The 22,946-nt window shown below is 52.3% G+C and overlaps 1 protein-coding gene across 2 annotated transcripts in view; it reads right to left on the bottom strand.

Moving 5' to 3' along the window:
- Positions 1-3,000: 3,000 nt before the first annotated feature.
- Positions 3,001-22,946, bottom strand: part of MORN5 (MORN repeat containing 5) — a 28,398-nt gene continuing 8,452 nt past the window's right edge. Inside the window, exons 4-5 of one of the 2 annotated variants that reach the window (XM_088019050.1) lie at positions 22,593-22,724; positions 3,001-3,080 (exon numbers count right to left, since the gene is read on the bottom strand). In XM_088019050.1, coding sequence (XP_087875176.1) covers positions 3,001-3,080; positions 22,593-22,724 — 212 coding nt within the window. Of the gene's footprint in view, positions 3,081-22,592; positions 22,725-22,946 lie in introns of those variants that run through there. The other variant, XM_028107619.1, reaches the window with a different exon arrangement.

The raw sequence follows: 22,946 nt of genomic DNA, 5'->3' as shown, positions 1-22,946 counted from the left end.
AGGGGGGCACATGGGGGCTTCCCCACCAGCCCTGTGCGGAGCCAGCCCCACCCACTTGGGAGAGTGGAGGCCAGACACAGCTGTGCTCACATCCACCCTATTCTGCTGTAACTCTTCCACCCCAAACAAAAGGGCTTGGGCTACACAAGACCATGATTTATGTTTTCAGGGGACGCCCATTTGTCCCAAGCTCATCCTGTAATTTCAGAATTACTTGGTGTCCTGATGCATTTCCCACTAGAGGCTGCTAGTAAGCATGTTCTAGCCCAAGTCCTCCCTCTTGCTTCGGTTAGCCTGATGCATTGCTTTTGGAAGGAGACTCTAGGACGGGGAAAGCACGTTCACGGCACACATGTATCTGCTGTCCCTCCTTTCGCCCGTGGTAGACATGGTAGACATCGCTGATTGATTGTATCACTCTCGGAGTCTGGATCAGGTTTCGGAATCCAAATGCTTGAAGTTGGCACTTAAAAACGAAAACCTATATGCCTTTCTTGCTCTGGGACCTGGAGGAGGGCGAGGCACGGGTATAGCCCAAGAAGGGAACCTGCTTCCTTTCCCTTCCGAAGACGGTTCCAGGGGACTCAGGGCCAAGAGAAGATAGCACCAGAATGGGCCAGTGCAGCTCGGTTCAGAGCTCATCCAGTGAGTAGCCTGTACCTGGCCCTGTGCAGGGTGCCGATGTTCACAAGAGGAACTCGGGCCTGATCCCTGGGGACTGGGGAGCTCTCGTGTTTCCTTTGATTTTTGCTCCTGATGACCGAAGCCCCGAGCACAACAGCCATGTGGTAAGTGGCCAGCCGAACCCTGCCCCGGGTCACCTAGTACCCACTCTGCCTTGAGCCTCCCCCAGGGTCTGTTCCTCGCGTGGATCACGTGGTTGTAGCATGTTGCCATTCAGACATGTCTCCACTAGCCTGTTAGAGCAGCCTGGGAACGCACAGGCCACCAAGACTATTTATTTATATACAAAACAGAGGGAGAAAACACACACGGAAAAAAATTGTAAGCACTTTTTTTTGTAAAACCAATGTCTGTTTTGTTACATACCTTTCATGTTGTGCTTTGTAAATGTCCTATTTGTGTAATAAATAAAGTTAATGCAAGTAGAAGTGCGGGCACTTAAATCCAGAACGCGATGGGATTCCGTTTCTTTCCTGCCCTCTGGTTAAGGGCCCCAGCCCTCAGCACCCGAGGCTTCTGGGCTGCTGGACAGTGCAGTCCCCCTTCCTGGACAATTGGTACTATTTCCCAGTTAAACCCAACTGTGCGCTGCCAAGGCAGGATGGTGAGTTTCTTCTCCAATCAAAGCTTTGTAGGCAGTCGGTCTGGCTACTGTGCTCCATGTCAGTCCTGAACAAACACTTTCTACTGGGCCCCATGCTGGCTCTGCAGGCTTGGAGAAGGGCCCAGCCCACCCGCCTGAGAGGAGCTCTCAGTCTGGCCAATGCTGTAACCGGAGGATCCCTCCAACGTGCTGTGGGGGCCGGGGTGCGGGACAGAGTAGGTGCAAAAAGGAGATGTTGGGGGCCCAGATAGGGGAAGGGCAGGGGAGCCTGTTTGGAAGATGTGGGAGAACTTGGTCTGCGGAAGTAAAGGGAAGATGGGATGGGAGGCAGGGAGACAAGGAGACAAGGCTCCAGCTTTGACGCAAGTCTGGGTCTCCTCCTGGGCCTTACTGGGTTCCAGAGCCACCGCACAATCTGGGGAGTGAGAGAACATCTTTCTGCTCATTGGCCACTTTTCTTTTAGCAGCAGAACTGTTGGTTCAAGCCAAAGCTCTCGAGGAGGGGAGTGGAGTGGCCCTGCCTGGCCCTGCACAGAGTTGCTCATAAACCTCAGCTCGGGGTGTACGTGGTCCTCACCCCAGCAGGGCCCCTGCCTTTATTTTATTAGTTGTTTCATCCGCCATCCCTGGCCCCGTCTCTGCCATTCTTCCAATCCACTTATCAAATGTTGATTTAGATATATGTGTATCTTTCTTTTTTTTTTTAAGATTTTGTTTATTTATTTGACAGAGAGACACATAGGGAGAGCAGGAACACAAGCAGGGGGAGTGGGAGAGGGAGAAGCAGGCTTCCCGCAGAGCAGAGAGCCCAATGTGGGACTCGATCCCAGGACCCTGGGATCATGACCTGAGCCGAGGGCAGACGCTTAACGACTGAGCCACCCAGGCGCCCTATATGTGTATCTTTCCAAAACTAGTTTAGCTAGGTTTAATTGTGTGTGTGTGCTTCTTTACATGAACGTGACTTCTGTTTTCAAAGCACAGTTTGGAAACCCCTGTGGAGATAAACCCTGTCGTTCTATAGAGGTGACTGTTGCCCTGGAGGGGAGGGGGGAACCCCCCAGGATCCCTCCATGGAGCAGCTGAGTGTGCCCAGGCCACCCTCTGACTCCTAACTCTGCCTAGCCTGCCAACTCTGGGTCACTGGTTTGAGGGCCACTTTCCTACCCCTGCAGACCTTGTCAGAGCCTTCACAGGCCCGCCTTCTCCTGGCAGCTCTTGGTGAACCAGGAACAAAGCATGGGGGGTGGGGGTGGGGGTGGGATGAGCTGCGGGATCCAGCAGCCTCTATGGAGGGACGGTTATGCAGAGGCCAGGATGCCTGTGGCCCAAGTGTGGCCCTAGAACATGTCACCCCTTCCTCTTCTGGTTTTCAGCTGACATTTGGTCTTGGGGGTGATGTTGAGAAATACCTGGGAGATAAGAATGCATCAGGGAATGGCAGCTGGGAATGCACATTGCTAGACCCCATTCCCAGAGATTCTGGTTGGCATGTCTAGGGTAGGGTCCAGATCTATCTAATTCACAGGTGATTTTGATGTCGGTGAAATGAGGATCCCCTAAGAAACCATCTCAGGAAAGTACACTTGGGGCCACTGAGAGCAGGAAGGCTTTATTCCTGAGTTAAAAGCCAGGGTCTGGAACTGCAGGCTGCCCCCAGGGCCGGCCACGGCCACGGCCAGCAGGCTACAGGAAACCTCCGCCAGCCAAGCTCACAGTTTGGGTCGGTGACCCACGATCTCGTCCCAGCCCTTGCGACACGTCCTGATGATCCACTCGTGCTCATCATCATCTGCAGGGGAAGAGGAAGAGCTGATCATGCCTGGTGTATGCTGGGCCTTCTCTGGGCTGGGAGACCCGCAGGCGGGGTCTTGGGACTGGGGTGCATTCCAGCACAGGGGTGTGGCCTTGGTGGCCAGGCTAGCTCTGTGCTGGGAGGGAACAGATCTTTCACTAAAACCCGAATCCTTCAGTTGCCTGCGAATGCCTGGTCTTGGGGGGAATTGAACACAAAGGGGTTTGCAGATGGTGGATATCGCTGATGGAGGCAGGCACAAGGTCATCTGGTGACTCTGAGCTGGGCAGCCCCGACGTGCACCCAGAGAGCAGCTTGCTCGGGCATTTGCCCCGTCTGACACCCACAAAGGGCACCTCCCAGAACAGCCAGTCCAGGCCTTGCTGGTAGTGCCAGGGGCCGGAGCCCTCAGCTCTTCGTTTCCTTTCTGGGTTTCCCATTGTAGACCCTTCTAAGAACCTGTGGCTCCCCAGGGGAACCTGACACCTCTGTTGACTCGGGTCCTTTCAGTGGGGAATAGAGAGAAGGAACTGATGTTCCTGTTGGCGTTATGCTCCTTGATCTCCCCTATTTTAACCCCCATGAGCACCTGCAGGCAGCAATCCTGCCATTCTGCTGATGAACAAGCAGGCTCAGAGAGGTCAAGTCACCGGCGCACGGCCACAGGTTAGTACGCGGGAGAGCCCAGAATGTGAACCCAGGTTGGTCTGACTACAAAGCTTGTGCTGTTTTTTTAAACCTCAGAGAGAGGGAGTGAAACACAGTCTTTGGTCCTCCCCCACACCACAGTCATCTCTCTGGGGACTGACTTATTTTCCCCCATTATCCCCCACACCCACACCCAGCCCCTCCCTGAGCCCTGACAGAGACCCACTTGAATGGTGGGATATATACCCCTAAAACTGCATGCAGCTCTGTAGAATGTGTGCTGCTGCTTTGTGTGCGAATGTGGTTTTAATTTACCACCATAAATGGCATTGTGCTGTGAATTTCATTGTGTCTTACTTTTTTCACTCAACACTACATTTTCAAGATCTATTCTTGTTGCTAAATGTGCATCTAGTCCTTTACCTCTTACTGCTGCCTAATACTCTGTGGTGCCTTCCCTGTGATGTTTTACTATCCGCCCTTCCGGGGCAGGACACCCAAGGGTGCTACCTCCAGTTACCAGAAATACTGCCGGGACAGACGTTGTTGGGCCCACCCCTTCCCAGACTCCTGGGAGAACGTCGAGGGGGAGGGTCTCGGAGTGGCACCCGCACTTCGTGAACCAAGGCTCCCAGCTAAACCTGAATTCTTAGGCTGGCCCTGCCTCATTCCTGCCTCACCTCTGTGTCAGGCCCTGGGGACAAAGAACTAGCCCGAACCCCTGCCCTCAAGCCATTCTCCTCAGGGCTACAACCCTGGAGCGGCTTTAGTGTCCTCTCCTGACCTGCCTCCGCCTAAGGGATGGGAGCAGGGGACTACCCGTCCTCCTCGGGGGACACATGGCGGTAGCCAGAGATCAAGGGCACACACCCCCCCCCCCCCGCCCCGCTGAGAGCTCAAACGTGGAGGGCCAGCCCAAATCCTGCCCTCCCAATCAGATACCCCTGCCCCCTTCCTCTTCTGGGAAAGCACCAGGCCCAGGCTCAGAGAGATGGAGCCTTACTGACAGCCTACTGTGTGCTCCGTGCTTTACAAACACCCGTCTTGTGGAGTCTTTGTGATAGCCCAGGAGTGTAGGGGAGGTTACCCCCATTTGAGAGAGGTGACGAGCCTTGCCTCACCTCCACAGCCAGTGGAATTCAAACCTAGGCCCATCAGACTCCAAAGCCTGACGGCCCCCACCCCAGGGCTGATGTGACAAGGGTGCCAGAAGGCGAGGCTGCCCCCACAGAGCTAGCCTCCTTGGCCTCCTCCCCACTACTCCTTTGTATGTGACCTCAGGAAAGAGGCTTGCCACCTGGCATGCTTTTGCCTTCGAGGACCGCCCTGGGCAGCTGGTGGGCCTCAATTTCTCCCAGGGAGGCTGCTGGGGAATCCACGCGTGGCTGTCAACCCCTGGGGGCGGGAACAGCGGCGGCACACAAGGAGTTAAGCGCTGGTGAAGCCCACTTTTGCCACACCGCAGCGAGCAGCCTGGTTGATAATTACAGTTCTGAAGTCTCTGGGCTATTCGAATCAGTGCAGCTGCAAGCTCTTCAGTGCTAACCCCTGAAACCAGACAAACTGGGTTTATTGTGCTAAACCAGCCCTCAGGCCCCTCCCTGATCGTTACAAATTGACAGCAATGGACTTAACAGCCTCTTCACTACCCCTCTCGCTCTCTACCTGGCGGCACAGCCACCAATTTGAATCACAGATGCCTCCCCTCCCAGCAGCTGCTCACCAACCCTCCCTCCACCTCCTTTGCACTACGCTGAGGCTCCCCTGGCCCCGCCACGCCAGGGTGAGGCTGCCGAAGCACGTTTCATCAATATTTAAAATGGAATTAAACCTGCAGCTTTGATTAATGCCTCCCAGAGCCCGGGAGTTGTGATTACTATTTTGCAAATTGCAATTGTTGGAATATGTTAATATGATTGTCTGAGAACATCTTCACCTTCTCAGATAATTTCCCCCCTTTTTGGCAGGAGGGGAGGGGGGAAAGATGGGGGGAAAAACACCCTGCAAACTCTTTAATCAATTGTAAATTATTACCTTGGGCGCAACTGCCAGGGGTTCCGAGGGGAAGGGGAGGGAGATTTCTGGTTTGGTGCATTTATCTTGAAAAGTTTTGGCCTCATTGGCCCATAATTCCCCTCGGGGACGCTATCCTAAGGGAATAATCTATTTGTCTCAGTATTATTGAGAATCAAGGAAACGGAAATAATCTACGTTTCTTAAAACGAGAGAATGATTACTTTGTTGTGTGTTCATTTAACAACCAATTTGTAAACGGGGACTGTGGGCCAGGTATTGTGCTAAGTTTGGCAGCAGGGTGGGGTGGGGGGGCGCTGTGATTTAGCAGCTCTTGAAAAAGTCGGGTTATGAAGTCTGTATAGCAACATAGAGATGTTTTTGATATGATAAAAGGTGGCAAGAGGCGAGAAACAAAATTACATTGACAGTATAATCGGCAAAAACCGTGCACAGGAGAAAAATTAAAAATAACACATTGAATGTGAATAATAGGCATCTCTGAGCAGTGGGACGTGAGAGGTTCTTCTGTTTTGGGTATCACCCAAATCTTCTTAATGTGTATTGACAGTTGAAAAAATAAGAAACGACTGTCTTTTTTCCTACCCTCCAACTTAATGCCTTGCTAATTTCATGCATTTTGGTCGTTGAAAAAAAATATTTCTAGGTTCCTAGAAACACCAGTGGGGGTTCTTGAATTTCTACAGAGTAAAAGAGCCAGCGTTAAAGTTATTGGTAAAAATGGGAGAATAGACAAATTTCCTGAGCGGAAGAATTACAAATAATTTCGGTGAACACTGCCCTCAAGGAGGTGGGGCATAATTCCCCACTCCTTAGGTGTGGGCTGCAGAGTGACTTCCTCCCCACCAGGACAGTATAGGAAAGGAGCAAAAAACAACAACCAAGAAAGAGTAGCTTTGGCTTGCCTTGATCACCACCAGCAAACTATGCCTGAGCACCTATTTCTTGGTGTCCAGGTCACAGCTCAAATATCACTTCCTCAGCAACCCCAGTCTGCCTGTGACCACCCTTCACTTGCTCTTCATAGCACAGGCTTCGCTCTGTAATTGTCTTGTTTATTTGTACGTTGTCGGCCTCCCGCATCTGAACTGCAAGCTCCGGTGAGCCCAGGAGCCCCACCTGCTTGTTCAGTGGTATCAGTGCGTGCTGAGACAAGGTGCTTAGTCCGTATCTGTTCAGTGAATGAAGGAACGAATGGACAAGCCCCGTGCCCAGTGCTGGGGGTGGGGTTGGGGTGGGGGGACAGAGGGGACTGAGACCCAGCAGGGGGTGTTGTCCAAAGGCTTGACTCAGACACCCTTCAGGTTCAGGTCTGTCTGCCTTTGGGGCAGAAAGATTTCTTTATTCTGGTCTAAAGTTTTAGAAGTGACCTCACTGCCTCGTGCACTCCCTCCCCCCATGTCACCCATGTCACCAGGAAAACTGGGCTTCTTATAGAGAAGAAAAGGAACTTTTGGCGAGAGAGACCCCAAATCTGACCATGGACGTCCCTGCTGAGAAGCCTTGCCTGGAGAGGCTCCCTACTCCTTCACCTGGACTTCAAGGCCCTCCATCCAGGTCTTCCTGCTCTCCAGACTGCCTCCCTACCCCGCCTGCCTCACCCAGTAAAATGCAGCCACCCTGCTGCAGGGCAGTCCCCCCTGTGTGCATGCACACCAGGGCCTCTGTGCCTGTTACACATACTGTTTCAGGGCTGGGGGGCGGGGCCGTTTCGGGGTCTTAGTGTATATAAAAGTGAAGAAAGACCTAGACGAGAGTATACCAATTGCAGTGTCATTTAAACATGTATCATTAACAATTGCTTTTAACAAAAAACAACCAAAGGCAACATAAATGGGTCATTCCAGGATTTCTTTGAAGGCGGTGTTAAGCACACGGTGCACTAAAGGCCGTGGGCTCAGGAAGGGGCTGTGAGGTTGGAGTCGTCTGGTAAACAACTGTCATGGCTGTCACCCTCCAAACTTGAGGCTGCTGGTGAATGTGGGCGACTAGGCCCAGGGCCCTCCTGGCCGTCCTCCACCCCCATGGGCCCTGCTTGGATGGCATCTTCCCGGACTCACACTGAGGTCACCGTCGCCCCCACCAGCCCGGGGCAGTTGGGCCCAATGCACTCCTGGTCCTCAGAGCCTGGGGCAGATCTGGCACTTAAAACACTTTAAAGAATATCTGGTGAATGAATGAATAAAGAGATGTAAAGTTGGGGACATAACAGCAATAGGCTTACCCTGTGGGATTTGGACAAAGAGGGAAGAATTTCTTCCCCCGCCCTCAGCTAATGGAGCTCCTGAGGGGGGCAGAGCAGATACGCCAAGTGCAGGGCCAAGACTGTTGTTTCCTTTTTTGTTTTTTGAGACCACAGACTGAGCAGCTCCACCGCACAGAAGGGATGGGTGGTTTGGGCTCATTCCAGGGCACCAAGCACACTCAGGATGCTCAAAGCCCTGGCTGTCCTGGGGCCTGCCTTGCAGCGGCGGGGGGGAGGGAGGCAGGGGGTGCATGGGGAAGAGCAGGCCTGCACAGACCACCAGCAGGGTCACTGACGGTGTCACTAGTGCAATCCCCAGGTTGGCGCAGTGCAGGGGGAAGCAGAGATCCTGAAAATTTCCCAGCAGATGGAGGGCAATCCAAGCTCCCAGGTGGCTGCCAGGGAGGCCGCGGAAAGGCGGCCAAGAGCACGGGCCCTGGACTTCGGCTGCCACCGACTCGGAGACCTCGGGCAGGTGGGTCTCATTCCCTCATCTACGAAGAGCCCACTGGGTCGAGTGAGGTCATTCCTGAAGAGTGCTTAGCACAGTGCCTGGCACACAGGAAATGCCAAAAACCAAAAGAAAGCCCAAGGTTGTCTTGGCACGGTGAGACTCCAGGGTGCACGTGTGACAGCCCAGCATAGACTGGAAGGAGTTCTGGGTCCAGTGCTGAGCCCTGGCGCCAACTTGCTGGGGGATCTTGAACAAGCCGCTCCCCCTCTCTGAGCTGAGCTCCTTGTCTGCACAGGGGGTTTCACCAGACCCCCCTGCAGAGCCGGGAGGAGCAGCACCAGGTTGGCACCCAGGAAGTAGGAGCTATGATCACCACTTTGATGGGTCCTTTGTTCCCTAACTGGATACCTTCAAGAGAGTGTTCTTAAGGGACTCTCTCAGAGCACCCTGGGACTTCTCCGTTCCTGGGGGCGAGGAGGAAGGGTCAGGGGAGGAGGAGGTCTTTGCACAAGGATAAGGATCATAAGGATCAAGCACCACAGCTCAGCTAATGATTTTTGTTCAAAGCGAGGTGGGCAGGCTTGGGCACGCGAGCCCAGAGAGGGCAAATGGGCGGATTCGGGTTATCAGGCGCCCACAAGCCGGATTCTGCGACCTCTTGGCGTGCCTTTGAGCCGAGCACACCTGCGGTCACCACGGCTATGCAGCTCCCTCCCGCTGGGACAGGGAGGGGACCAAGATGAAGCCGGGCATCTTAGCCTCAGGAGAGGGGAAGAGGCTCCCACTGGCAGAGCACCTGGGAGGTGCCTGGTTCTGTGGAAAGGTAATGTCTGTCCTCTCCGCAGTGACACGGGTCGTCCCCATTTAAGACAAGAAACTGAGGCTTGAAGGGGGAAACAACTTGGCCCACTTCATCTGCCAGGGCAGAGGGGATGGGCTCCTAGTGCTGGTGCAAAAGCCACACTCACGCTGTGTGTGCGCGGCCACAAATGGCCGTGTTTCCATCCAGTTGGGTGAATGTGCATAAGAGTCTCCCTAAGTGTGAGTGTGGGTGTGTGCATGAGCGTGAATAGGTGAGTGTGCGAGTGCTCAGCGTGTGTGTGGCACTCAGTGTGTGACAGTGTATGAGTACCTGAAGTCCGAGTGTGTGTGCTTGAGCATGCGCCGAGGGAGGAGGCCCACCCATCCCTCAGTGAGAGCCTAGCGCTCACCCACAAGGCCAGGCCCGGCCAGGCTGTCATGAGGGCTGCCCTCTTTTCCTGGGATCAAGACAGACTCTCACATGGCTCCCATGTGACCTGGGGTTCCAGGCGGGGATGGGAGGTACCTGGTAAACCCAGCACCCCAGCCCATGGTCGGCAGTGCCACCCTCAAAGCCTGGTGCCACCCTCAAAGCCTGGCCCCACCCTCTGTGCAAATGCAGGGCTGTGTGAGCCTGAGCAGAGCCAGCGCCTGCAGTGAGGGCGGGACACCCTCTGCTCCTCATCACAACTCCTGACAAGCAAGAGGCTTTGAACTTTGCAGGCAGTGCTGGTGGCCAGAGGCCAAGGCCACGGCATGGCCAATATTGACTAAGGGATCGTTGCCCAGGCAGAGCCTGCCACGGAGCAGCAGGGGAAGCCTTGGGGCTGCTCGTGATTTTCTCTGTAAAAGAGCATTTTCTGGGCTGGGTGGGTGGAGGGCTCAGGGGCGGGGGTGGGGCTGGGGAGGTGGACTAAGCCAGGCCGCTTCACCCACTGGGAACCTGAGGTACAGGGCTCAGCACCCACAGCTTTTCAAAGACTGTTCAAGTGTGAGAGGTCTGGGGACACCAAACCAATCTTCGGTTTTTCTAAAATACAGAAAGGGAAACTGCAAAAAACTGAAATTAACAAATGTTATAATTAATGCATTCAGACTTAATTGTTAAATTTAGAAATCAAAACAATGTTATTACACTTGAAATCAGTTTGTAGGCTTGCTTTCCTCATTTTGCAAGAATTCTCCAGTAAGCACATGGCTCTCTAGAAATCACAGCCCGACGGGTAGTCCAACAATTTACCAAGCAAGATGTTAAAAATCCCTTCAAAGTTTTAACAGCAAAAAAAATACATATTTAATGTGGGAGTGCGGACATATTTTGTTCTAATATGTTGAAACGACTGGGGTGAGGCCTCCAGAGTCAGACTTAGGCTTGGATTTGGGCTGTGCCTGGAAGGGGTGAGTCTGAGAGGGAGTAGGGCCACCTGGTGTTAGGGAGCACTTGCACGTGCCAGGCGCCGAGTCCTGCACCTCGCATGCCTGATGTCACGCAATTCTCATCAACATCTGTCGTATGCACATCTGGCATTGTCTCAGGTAGGAGTTTTGGGTGCTCTGGTCAGTCGGTGAAGGGAAAAGTGCCCTGAGTCATAACGCCCCTTGGGAATCTCTTAGGTAGGCCCCGTGCTGGGGAAGGACATCCCAGTAAATGCTAAGCAGTTGGTATTCTGACACTGTTGGAGGAAAGAGTCATTTCTGCTGTCCAAGTCCAAATGCAGAGTCGGCTTGTTAAAGTATATCCCGAAATACTAGAATCATCCTGTGTGTGGCAAGGTGCTCATCCAACAGGAGGCACACAGGGCCGGAGACCTATGGATTCACGTCTCCCCACACCCCACCAGAAGCAAGTGGACGGAAGGGGCCAAACCGCCAATGCAGCTGGTACTCCTATTCTTCTTGCTTCCCCACTTCTGTTTTTCAAGCACCCACAGTTGAATTTGTGTTCACTACACATGTTCATGACGCCTAGCCACTGTACACAGGCAGCTCATGGAAGCAGTATGCCAAGGCCAAGGTCACTCAGTTGGCCTGGGCCCCATAGCCTTTGCTCTGACCACTGCTCCCTTCCGCCCCTGCTCTTTAGCTGTGTGTGGACAATGGGCTGAAGGGGACAGGCCTGGCAGTTGGGACCTCTGTCCTCCAGACAGCAGATGCTGAGGGCTGAATTAAGGCTTTGGCAGTGGGGCCAGCCAGGAGGGGTGTTGGGATGTTAAGAATCTGCAGAACGCACTAGCAGACTAGAACTCAGTCCTCTCAGGAATCTTGCAAAGTCACTGTCAGCATCCCCATTTCAGAGATGAGGGTCCTGAGGATCAGAGAGGTGATGTCGTCTGCCCAAGCTCACCCAGCCGGTGAGTGGGCACAGGAGCAGACCCAAGTCCATCTCCACACCTGCAGCCCTCAGCCACTACATGCTTCCATTAAAAACCTCTCTGTCACTGCCATGCCTCTAGTCCTCACTGTCTGAATGATGGCATTCAAGGCTCTCTCCGCCCCGCATTGGGCCACTGTGCCTTGAATGCCCAGGCAAGATATACTCCTACATACTTGTCAAAGCCCAGTCTGTCCATCCCTGCTGGAGGGAGACCCCCGCCCCCTTGACTCTTCCTCCACCCCCAACACAAGACCCCATCTCAGGTGCTCCCTCTTGGGGACCCTTTGTCCCTGCATCTCTCTGTGCTTTTTTCTTTTCTTCCCATCAGCAAAACCCACCTCTCATCTTTTAAGGCCTAGCCAAACACCACCTTTTCCAGGATGGCATCTCAGCCACACTTGGGCCACACTCAGGTTCTTCTCTCTGTCCCCCTAGCACACTGTGCTTCCGGCTCCTGATGCCAGCAAAGCAGGGGCACTCCTGGTGTTTTGGAGCAAGAATCTTATATGTGGTATTTCAAGTCAAACATGAACATAAACATCATAGGAATAGAGAATTATGCTGGACTTCTTTCCATATACTTATTTTTTGGGTTGACGTTCATTTCGGAACTATATTTTGTGCGGTAGGAGGTTTGCTAGTCTCTTGTACATTTCGACTCCCTATAGGCCCCCACACTTCTGTCCAGAGAGCACCCATTCCAGATCCTGTGACTGTGTATGCGTCTGCTTCCCCTGGCCCCCACGCTGGTTCGGAGGGGCAGATGCAGAGTCTGGCCCCCCAGGAAGACCCTGGTGAAGACCTGTGTCTGGGGGGAGGCTTAGAGGTGCTGGGCTCTAGGTGAAGATGAGGAACAAGGCCAAGGGCTGGACAGAGAGATGGGGGACCTGCCGGCCCCTGGCCCAGTCTTGGAATCCACATCAGAAGCAGGTAGGAGGATGCCTGAGGACAGTTTGCGACTGTGACACCTCCCTTTGGGGCACGGAGTTAAGGAGCCCCCCCCTTTCAAATATTCCTGCAGCATGTAAATAATCACAACTGTGATCCCTGCGGTACTTTAAGCTCCTCGTGGGCCAGGCCCTGCTTTTGCCGTATCCTCTGTGTCATCTCAGTACCGCTCACCACAGCCCCATAAGGAAGGTCCTATTCTCCCCCCGCGCCACCCCCCTGCCCCGACTTCTCAGGGGGAGGAAACCGACGTTCAGAGAAGTGGAGAGACCAGCTCTAGATCACACAGATGGCACCTGGCAGAGCTGGGGGCTGGCGGGTCCGGCTCCAAAGCCCTGCCAGGAAACCTGCCTCTCTCTCTCCAGGAGGTCAAGGACGACGGGGAGCCTGTGGCCGTGAGTTCCAGAGTTTGGGCTGAGGAAGGGACATGAAGCTCCTGCCCCCCTGGGCTCCGGCCTTGCAGTCACTTCTATTCAAGGAGATAAAACAAACAAACCCTGAGGCTGGCCGGCCCGGGGTTGACTCCAGCCCCTGAACGGGAAGCTGTGTCCTTTGGATGCCTCCAGGAGGCTGTGGGGGGTGAGGACTTATTGTTACCAGAATCTGATGGCACACCACTGCAAGGGGAGTTTCCAGGACTCTTGGAATTGGGGTGGGGGCAGAGGGAGCAATGGGCAATTCTGACAGGTCAGGGAGAGGCAGTAAGTAAGCCCGGCAGGTTGGTTTTCCTACAGGACCTTGACCCGGGGCTGATTCCGCCCTCTGTGGGCAAAATCCTGTTGGCGGGTTCAACTGTCCTCCTCTGGGGAGAAGTTCTACAGCTTTGCCCAGGTTCTCAGAGAGGTTCAGGACCCAGAAAAGGCCGCAGCCTGCCTCGGTTCCGAGCATGGCTTCTGGTGTCAGAGAGGCCTGGGTTCAAAACCCGATTTCTCCCTTTCCTAGCTGCACCCGTCAGTGAGCCTCAGTTTCCCCAGCGGCCAAGCAGAGGTGGGGAGTCCCTGGCACAGCAGAGGCTTTCTGGGCTCATCATTTCCCTTGCTACCTTTTCTGCTTAAAGCAGATGCCCAAGTCTGCTGTGATCTGTGCAGGCATTTTCTTTGGCAGTTACAAGTGTGATATTATTCCTCCACAGAGCTTTCATTACAGCGCTGCGAACAATACCACAGATAAGGCAGGGATGGCCCTGCGTGCCAGCCTCCAGGTGATTATCACATTTGGGCAAATTGCCTTTTGTGTCACAAAAAGATGACGGTGGGAGGGCCTGTGCGGGAGACTCGCCGGACCGTTTTTGCCAAAACCACGAGGGAAGCATTGTGGGGAGGCAGCCCCGGGGTTTGCTGGGGAAGGAGGCCTGGCTGGCAGTGGGAGCCGGTCCCGCCTGACGCCACCACACGAGGGCCATGCGGGGCAGGACGCGGGACCTGCCTTGCGCGGGCCTCAGGCTGTTCACCTGTCAGGTGAAGGCCTCAGAATTTGAGGAGTCTTGGTTTGTCGGTGGCATTGCTAGTCTTGTTCTTTGGCCAGTTTTGGAGCAAAAATGTGGGTAGACAACCATCTAGGGAAAGAGAACCACCACTGCAATCTTACAAGGAGGGTCCCCCGGTTCTTTCTTTCTCTCACTAGTAAACTCCAGAACCTGCTCAAAGGCCATCTTTAGCTTCCAGTCAGCTAGACCCTGGGGGCCAAGTTCCAGGTCTGCCGCTTATTACCCTTGTAACTTTGGGCAATGCATTTCACCTCACCTCAGTTTCATCATCTGTGAAGTGGGAATAATGAAGACAGCCATTTCCCAGGGTTACCGTGAGGATGAGATGAAATGAAATAAAGTAAAATAAACCACGTGACATGCTCAGGCCAGGGTCTGGAACATAGTAAGCACTCAGTAAATGCTGGTTGTTTTTATTATCCTGCGTTTTACTCTGAAATAAAATAGCGTCCTTTTGTATGGCAGTCGGTCCATTCCCCCTTGACTGCCATTTTAGTGGCAGCACCAGGTTTATTGTAAGAATACACCCTGTATTATTTACTCAGTTCCCTCCTGTTGGACATTCGGGATGTTTCCAGATTAGTTCCCTAACCTCAGACCAAGTGGTCTTTCATTTCTAGGTGTTCACTATGCAACTTTCCTAAAGTTGGGCGGGAAGCAGATCGGTGATGTTTGGAAGCTCCAGGCCCCTGCCTCTTTGGACGGAATGACCTTGGAGCTGGCCCAGCAAGGTGGAAAAGAAGAGGAAAAACCTCTGGAGGCAGATGAGCCTGAGTGTGAATCCCAGTTCCTGCCATTTCCTGGGGGAGATTCTTTAGTCTTAGTTCTGAGTCTCAATTTCCTTGTTTGTCAACCAGGGATCACAGGAACACTCCCCGCCCTCTTAGTTGGGTGTCCGGTGCCTGGGAAATGCTCAGTCAAGGTCAGTTCTCACCATGGTGAGAGGGGGGAAGCCAGCCATCACTTCCCAAAGCCTCCGAATCACACGGGCCGGGTCTCTTTCTGGACCCCGACTCATATTCCTTCCCCTCGTTGTCCATTTAACTGAGCATACATTCAAATGAGGCTGGTGATCTTGATTTTAAATTCTGTCTGGAACCCACAGGTTCAAACGCAAAGGGGCCCTCTCTGCAAATAATCACTGGTATGTGATATTTTTAAGAAGCCCAAGCCATTGTTTCTGATTGAAGGAAAGTTGGTGCTATTTTGAAGAGCAGCACGATTAAGCGGTGGCGTTATCTCTTTTAACCATTGGGAATTATACGCTGTTTGAAAGATTTGTGAGCTCTAGGACATTTGCCAGATGTGCTTGATTCGACATTTCAGACAACAAAGGGGATAATGTTGGCGGGAATCTTGACGGCATTTCTGATGATCAGGATATTCTTTGAGGATGGTACTGAGACCTTTCGGGGAAGAATTTCAGCTTTTACATAAACTAATTTGGGATGCTCACTCTCTGTCTTCCACAAAGCAAATTTAGTTCATTGTTAGTTGTATATGTTAAAATGGTTACGAGGGTTTTTTCCTTTGAATATTAATAATGTGCCTTTCATCTGAGACACTCGCATGGGGTGTCATTAATTGCAGGGAGGGAGTAAGGATTAGTGGTGCAGTTATTTTGCAAATGATTCCTACCAGTAACGTTGAGGCAAGCAACGGCTACATGAAGAGACACACGTACAAACTGCTAACACGGCTCTGGCTTATCCCTCCTGAGCAGAATGAGAGGGACGGGTAGGAGGCTAAGGGTTAATCTCCCAATTTCCCACCATATTAAAGGTAATTATCCCTAATATCTTCGAAAGCGTCCTTATTGGCCCACAGTACATAAAGGACCCTTTATCAAATAAGGTAGCATCTCATTTTGGGGAGTGTGGTGTTTTTGTCTTAAGACTCTAAAATGGGCCTTTTCATCCATTTGGGAATGTCACTGAGCTCCCACGGGGGTAGGACCTGCGCTCCATGGAGGAACAGCCGGGAATGAGGCATGGCTCTGTGGAGGATGGGAAATGGCTGAGTAAGGAATAAACGAGGACACAAAGCTGAAAAGAACAGAGTTGGGGCAAGAGTTGGGATCATCTCTGACTCTGTCACCAGCTGTGTGACCAGGGGCAAGGTATTAACCTATCTGAGACCAGGTGTCCTCATTGCCAACCAAGGGATGCACTTGGGATGGCAGGGAAGAGCTGAGGAGATAAGCAGGTATGGTGCTTAGCAAGGGCCTGGCAAGGATCCTCCACAATGACCATGCCTTTCCCTGCTTCCCTTTCCTGAGCCGTGGATGCCCCAGGCCATTCTTCCATGGCCTCCTGTTATGGGGCCAAGCACAGAGAGGTGGGGAGGACCGTGACAGGTGGAAGGGAGGGGGATGGGCATCCTGGGCTGGGGAAGCACAAGAGGTGAGAACAGAGCTGTGTTTATCAATGGAAGCAGCTGGTCTGGTTGAGCCAGAACATGGGGTGGTAGATGAACTGGGGGGGCCTCTAAACACCATCATCAAGAGCCCGCAGAGCCCAGCGTTTCAGTAGCATTTAATTTCCCACGCAGAACCCCTGAGGAGGCCAACAGCGTGGCATATCCAGTTTCATTTCTCCCCAGAGCCTCCTTGTCGCTTGAGCACCCAGAGAAATCTCAGCTAATCCCAGGGTCTCCCTCTCTTCAACCTCCCCCAGCCTGAGTGGGTAATCATCATGCTAACAGTCCCGGTTGCCCATCACTGGACACGGACCGGCCTTGGGCCAGGTGTCCTGCATACTTAATCTCATTTTTCCTAACCATAACTCCTCCAGATTAAGTTAACCAGAATGCCCATTTTTCAAATGAGGAAACGGAGACTCCAAAAGGAGACAACAAGTAAGCTAGCCATGGTCACACAGCTGGCCAGTGGTGGATCCAGGGACCAGGGGCTAGCCAGAGGTGTGCATTGCAGATCCTGGGCTTTTAACCACCACACCAGGCTGTCTCTCTGACCTCTCCCAGCCTCCTACGGGAGGCAAGTCCTAACTCCGTCTGTGTTTTGCTTTGTGTCTGCTGTATTGATTGGAATATTGCCTGCATCGACTTGCTGCCTTGGGTGGTTTTATGGTCCCACCAGAGGCAGCCGCAGATTGCAGGAGAATGACCACAGGCCTTGCAGTAAGATGGGAGTGGGTTTGAATCCAGCCTCACCTTCATTAGTCTGTCATTCATTACTCATGCCCTAGTTCCCTAATCTCAGGCCTCACCTGTTCCCAGCTCACTGGATGCGTGGGATTTTCCCAGGGGATGCACTGCTCATGAGTGCAGAAGTGTTAAGGTGGGCATCAGAAATGACTGACACCACTGGGGCTTGGACAGCAGGGAGAGGTGGGGACCTGGGCTGTCCGTGCCCCACGGAGGCGACCACACGCAAGCAATTTCAAGCATGGGGCCAGCCAAACAAAAACGACACGGACCAGATTTGGCCAGAGGGTCACAGGTTTGAGACCCTTAACGCTGAAGTTTTTAAGCTTTTCAAAGCTTAAGCAGCTTTGAAAACTTGGAGGTATGGAGAAGCACAATGGATTGTTTTTATTATTTGAAATAGTAAGTTGTCTATTAGGTGCCAGGGACTGAATTTTGTAAAATTTGTTGACGAAGAGGAGAGGCTTGTAGGTAGGTCCTCTGCCTGCCTGCTTTTCTTCCAGAAACATTTAATTAGCTCCATGCCTGGGGACCTATGTGGGGTACAGGGGATCCAGTGATGAGTCAGACATAGCCAGCCACATGGTCCCTGCCCTCAAGAAGCTGTTATTCTAGTGGGGGAGCAAGGCAAATAAAGATACTTGTACAGTTATGGGCTAAGTGCTGTTAGGGAGGCTCGTGGGGGCACAGAGTGGGGACATCTAACCCAATGGTGTAGGAGAGGGAGGGGTTGGGAAGAGGGTGGTCAGGGAAGGCTGCCTAAGACAATGATCTATCAATGGTAGGATGGTGGGGCCCAATCCTTATGGGGGCGGGGTGTGAAATCCACTTAGTGCATAGTAACCAGAATTTTTTTAAAAAATAGAGAATATCCTCGTACATCTTATGTACAAAGAATACCACAAATGTGTGTGTGTCTGTGTGTGTGCTGGATTGCTTACTTCAGATCAGGGTCCAAAGGTTTGAGAGCCATGGTCTGAGAGGATTCTTGGCGGCACGGATCCCCAAAGCCTGGCACACTGTTGGCACTCAGAAGCTTTCTGATGAGTGGAAGGCTGGATTTAAATTCTCACCACCATCCAGCAAGCAGGTACCATCCTCCCCAGGTAAGAAAGGCATTGTCAAAGCTCAAGTCTAGCAAACCCGGGTTTGTCAAGGGTGCTTGGCACTCAGCCATTTGCAATTCAGCAGACTAAGGTTTTCCAGTCAGACCTAAAGCAAGCTTCTCTGCCTGGGGGCTGAAGCCAGGGTGAGGTGGGGGAGGAGCCGGGGCCCGTCCGGAGAGACCCAAAGGTGAACCAAAGGCGACCCTTCTGCGGGTGCCCCAGCCTGTGACCTCCTATAAAAAGAGTGTCCCCGGCTCTGACCCACCCAGGTGGCATGTACTTGATAATAGCAGTGGCTCAGGCCACTCTGTTTATCCTGGGATGGCCTCAGACACCCCCACGGGACTGCATCACCAGCAGCCTGCACCTTCAGGACGCCAACAGGAAGTACTGTTTATGGGGGCAGACCAGAATGCAGGGGAGAAAGGGCCCCAGAGAAAACAGGAGATGGACAGAAGTCTGAATTGGTCCCTGGCAGGGTGAGGTGAGTCAAAGGTAATGACTAGGTGGCCACAAACAGAGACTCCTTTTAGTGGTTTTCAGGACACTCCAAACTCCAACTGTCCTATAATATCAGGACCAAAATACCCCTTGGCTACCTTTCTCCCCCATTGTAGACTCTTAAGGTTGGAAGGACCCTAGAAATTATCCAGCCTGACTCCCTCATTTTACAGATGAAGAGCAAGGGGCCCAGAGAGGGAAGGCGCTGGCCCAGGGTCAGCCAGCAGGCAGCCCGAGAGCTGGGCCAGGACCCAGAACCTGGGTCTCTGGCACACAACACTGGGGCCTGAGGCCCTTCGGGTGACCTCTCCTGCCATTTCGCCATCTTTCCTATCTAGTCTCACCCCCTTTGGCCCCTTCTCTATATGCAGCCAGAGAAATCCCTAAATGATGACTCAGTTACTACTCTACCTGCCCGAAACCTGCCCTTGTTCCGCTGCTGCCCTCGGGTGGAAACCTATTGCCCTCCCCCTTCCCACCCCTTGGGTTTCCTCTCTTGCTCTTCTTGCCCTGACATATTGTCTCCTGCTCCCAAACTACTTGTAGCCCCATAAATGTGCAGTGTTCTCCCCCATCCTATCCTTACCACATGCTGCTCCCTCTGCCTTTCACTCTTCCTGACCCTGCTGTACTTGTCTGCTCTTCTTTAGGCTTCCCGTTAGATCTTGCTCTTTCCAGAAAACCTCCCTGGCCCGCTGACCCTGACCTCCAGGTTAGGTATCCCTACTATGTTCCCTTGTAGCAACTCGGATCTACCATCAGTTTCTCCTGCTGCCTGAGAGAAGACTCTGTGATGCTGCCTAACCCAAAGTCAGATCCACAGCAACTAGTCAATAAATGTTTGTTGACCAAATGGTCATCAGTGTCCGTCCTTCTCCGAACCTCCTAAGAATGGCCTTCCATTTTCATGATGCATTTTTCAAAGGCTATTTTTTTAGAGCAGTTTTAGGTTCACGACAAAATTGAGAGGAAGGTACAGAGATTTTCGGTATGCCCAATACCCCCACACCTGTGTGGCTTCCCCATTATCAACCCTCTCTACCTGAGTGGTGCATTTGCTGAAGCTACACCTCATAGTCATCCAAAGTTTACAGGCGGGTTCACTCTAGTGTAGTACATTCAACGGATCTGGATGAATGTATAATAACATGGAGCAGGTGACCGTGTATCATACAGAGTATCTTCATTGCTCTAAAAATCCCCAGTGCTCTATCTGTTCATCCCATCATACATTTTCAATTTTTTTTTTTTTAACCAAGCACTGCTTTTGCCCAGAGGATTCTGGGAGCCACAATTTCTGATTCGTCACGTCTTGCCTTTTTTTTTTTTCATGCCTCTGTGTCTTTGCATGTACTGTTTCCTCTACCTGGAATGCCCTTCCCCAGCATGCCTGCTAATGAAATCTCTGCTCATTGTTTAAGACCCGTCACTTCCGGTACCTTTTTCCTGACTGACACCCTGCATCTCAGCCAGATGATGAGTTTCCCTGCTCAATCGCCCTTCATCCCCCAGGAACTGCCCCCTTGGAGGGAGTGAAAGCATCTTTGTCTTCGTATGAAGGATACTTGCAACCAGTTACACAGAAAGGCACACACATGTTATCTTTGTAGGACAGATGCTGACCAACAACAAAAGGGCGGGGGCACCGTGCCAGTGATGAGGTTACGCTCAGCTCCAAACCTGCCCTTCTCTTCTCACTTTGCAGTCGGGACCAGGACCACATGACTGACATTTCTGCTCTGCCGACTGACCCCTAGTTAGATGCTGCAAGGCATGCATGCGGAGGCAGAGGGACACGTTCTCTTCTGGGTGGCTTGGTGCTCGTGTCAGTGTCATGTCAGCAAAAGGCCGATTCACTTCCAGTTTCCAGTTTTCCCCCAGCTCCTAGCATCATCTTTATAGGCTCTCTCTCCAGAAGCCCCACTGGCAGTGGGCCCTGCTCAGAGGTCTGGATCGCCCCTTCTGGGGGTCCCCCTCTCGACCCTCTACGTTCTAATATCCCAGTCTCAGACTTTCCCCTCCAGAAAAGGGGGGCGTCACTGCTCCCAGAGTAACTTTCTCTGCTTCCTCAACGCCCTCCTTTTGCTTTTTCAGTTCTCCAGTATCTCCTGATATTAAATTCTCTCTGTTTTCCTGACTGGACTCTGCCTGATACAGAGACAGGGTTCCTGCTCACATGGATCTTACAGTCTAGGGGGAGAGACAGACAGACGGTCAGCAACTACTCACACAAATGAGGATTTAATTACAATTGACATAAGTGCTGGGAAGGAAAAGCACAAAGTATATTAGCATGTGAATGGCCCTGGGAAGCCCTTCAATAGATGAAACTGTTTAGCATTGTTTAACTCAGCATCTCTTCAGTTTCCTTGATCAAGAAACTTCATAGTGAGCCTATTAACGCCCAGAAGAATTAGTGTTCCACACAGTCTACTCTGTTAATGGAAAATGGGAAGTCATTAAAGAAACTGCCAGGGGACTGGGAGTGTGAGCATTTGCCATGTTCCTCCAGGAGCACCAGTGGGTCAGGGCGCTCTGAGCTCTCAGCTCCAGCGTTCAGCCACATCAGCTGACAATCCCCTTTGCTCTTATTCCGGCCCTACAAAGGCAACTTTCTGATCACCACTGACTCACCAAGGAAATGTCCCTGTAAGGAGAGGAGGCTCTCATCAGCTGGTCCGGGCCTCTGGTCTCCCTGGCAGTTTCTTTCTCATTTTAGAGCAGAGTTTCTTGACCCGGGTCTTTAGAAGAACCCTCTTAAGACTATATGCAAAATGTGCATGCGTGTGTGTGCATGTGTGTGAACATGTATGCTTGTGTGTGTGCACATGTGGCCATTTTTCTAGGAAGAGGGTGCATAGTTCTTGTTATTCCTTGTGGGACTGTGACTCTAGGAAAGAGAAAGGTTAGGAATCACCATGCTAAAGGAAAATGTTCTCATATGTACATTGGCCTCCTGTGAGTTTGGTTACTGTGAGTCTCAGTCTGATCAGCTTGCATTCACTTACCAACAGAAGTTCTGGATCCTCCAAGGTACTCCCCCTGGCTGAGGGGCCAGCCAGCATTCTTGGACCACATGCTATCATGCACCTTCTCGACCTTTTTCCTCTCTGGAAAACCTCTCCCCATGCCCTGTGATCAACTCCCAATTATTCCCTGGGTCTCATTTTAGCTGTCATTTCCTTCTTGAAACCCTCTGACTTTCCAATTCTGGATGAGGTACCCCTTCTTTGTGCTCCCACAGCATCACTCCCTCCTCCCTGGGACTCCCCACCATTACCTCCCCTCCACCCCCATCGTGAGCGATGTTTTCCCCTTTTGTTGTGCTTTTCTGACGACACAATCAACCCTTTCTGGTACTTGTCTGCTACCTGTCGAAGCACAAGCTCCATGAGCAAGGGGGTTTGTGTCTAGCTTTGCCCGGCTTTGCTGCCCACACCAAGCACAGCATCTAGCACACAGTCAGTGTTCATTAAATACCAGTCAAAGGAAAGCATGCGGAAATCTGCAGTTTAATCCTTTTAGTGCTACCCTCCTGTGCTCTCACAGTTAACCACTACTGTCCTTGGCTTCACTGCATGACTACGTGGAGACTCGTCAGCCATGAGAACTCCTGCCTGTGAACCATTCGGATCATAATTTTTGTTTTTTGTCAGCAAAAGTTTCTTTCTCACCAACATATGCGCACGGCTACATGTGGGCGAGAGAAGAGAAAACGCGTGTCCCGGTGTGTCAGGATGGACATACCTGCATTTCTCAGAAAGCAGTTCCTATAGTCCTTGACTATCCTTGTGGCCGGGTTATAGAAGCCGTCTCCACAGTCATAACAGCCCTGAGGGATTTTTCTAGGTGGGTCCATATTGGTGAGTTGAGAGATACCTTGAAAGGGCACAACGGATAATTAACTCACCACCAAGGCCAAACCGAAACCCAGTCCCCCTAAACTCCACGTTTGTCTGGTTGCCCATGTGACGAAACGCTCCCTCTTCAGAGCGTGGAGCAAAAGTAATGGGAGCAGTGCCCTAGAGCAGCTTCCTGAAAATGGCTCTGGGAGCAGGGGCTTGGGGACTAGACCCCCAACTTCTTCCCTTGACCCCATCC

Source organism: Eumetopias jubatus, unplaced genomic scaffold (genome assembly GCF_037043125.1).
Source record: "Eumetopias jubatus isolate StellerSeaLion01/CBP00866 unplaced genomic scaffold, mEumJub1_p1.0 scaffold_15, whole genome shotgun sequence".
In the NCBI taxonomy this organism is placed as follows: Eukaryota; Metazoa; Chordata; class Mammalia; order Carnivora; family Otariidae; genus Eumetopias; species Eumetopias jubatus.
The sequence above is the reverse complement of the archived record's forward strand: the minus strand, read 5'-3'. Positions and strand labels throughout refer to the sequence as shown.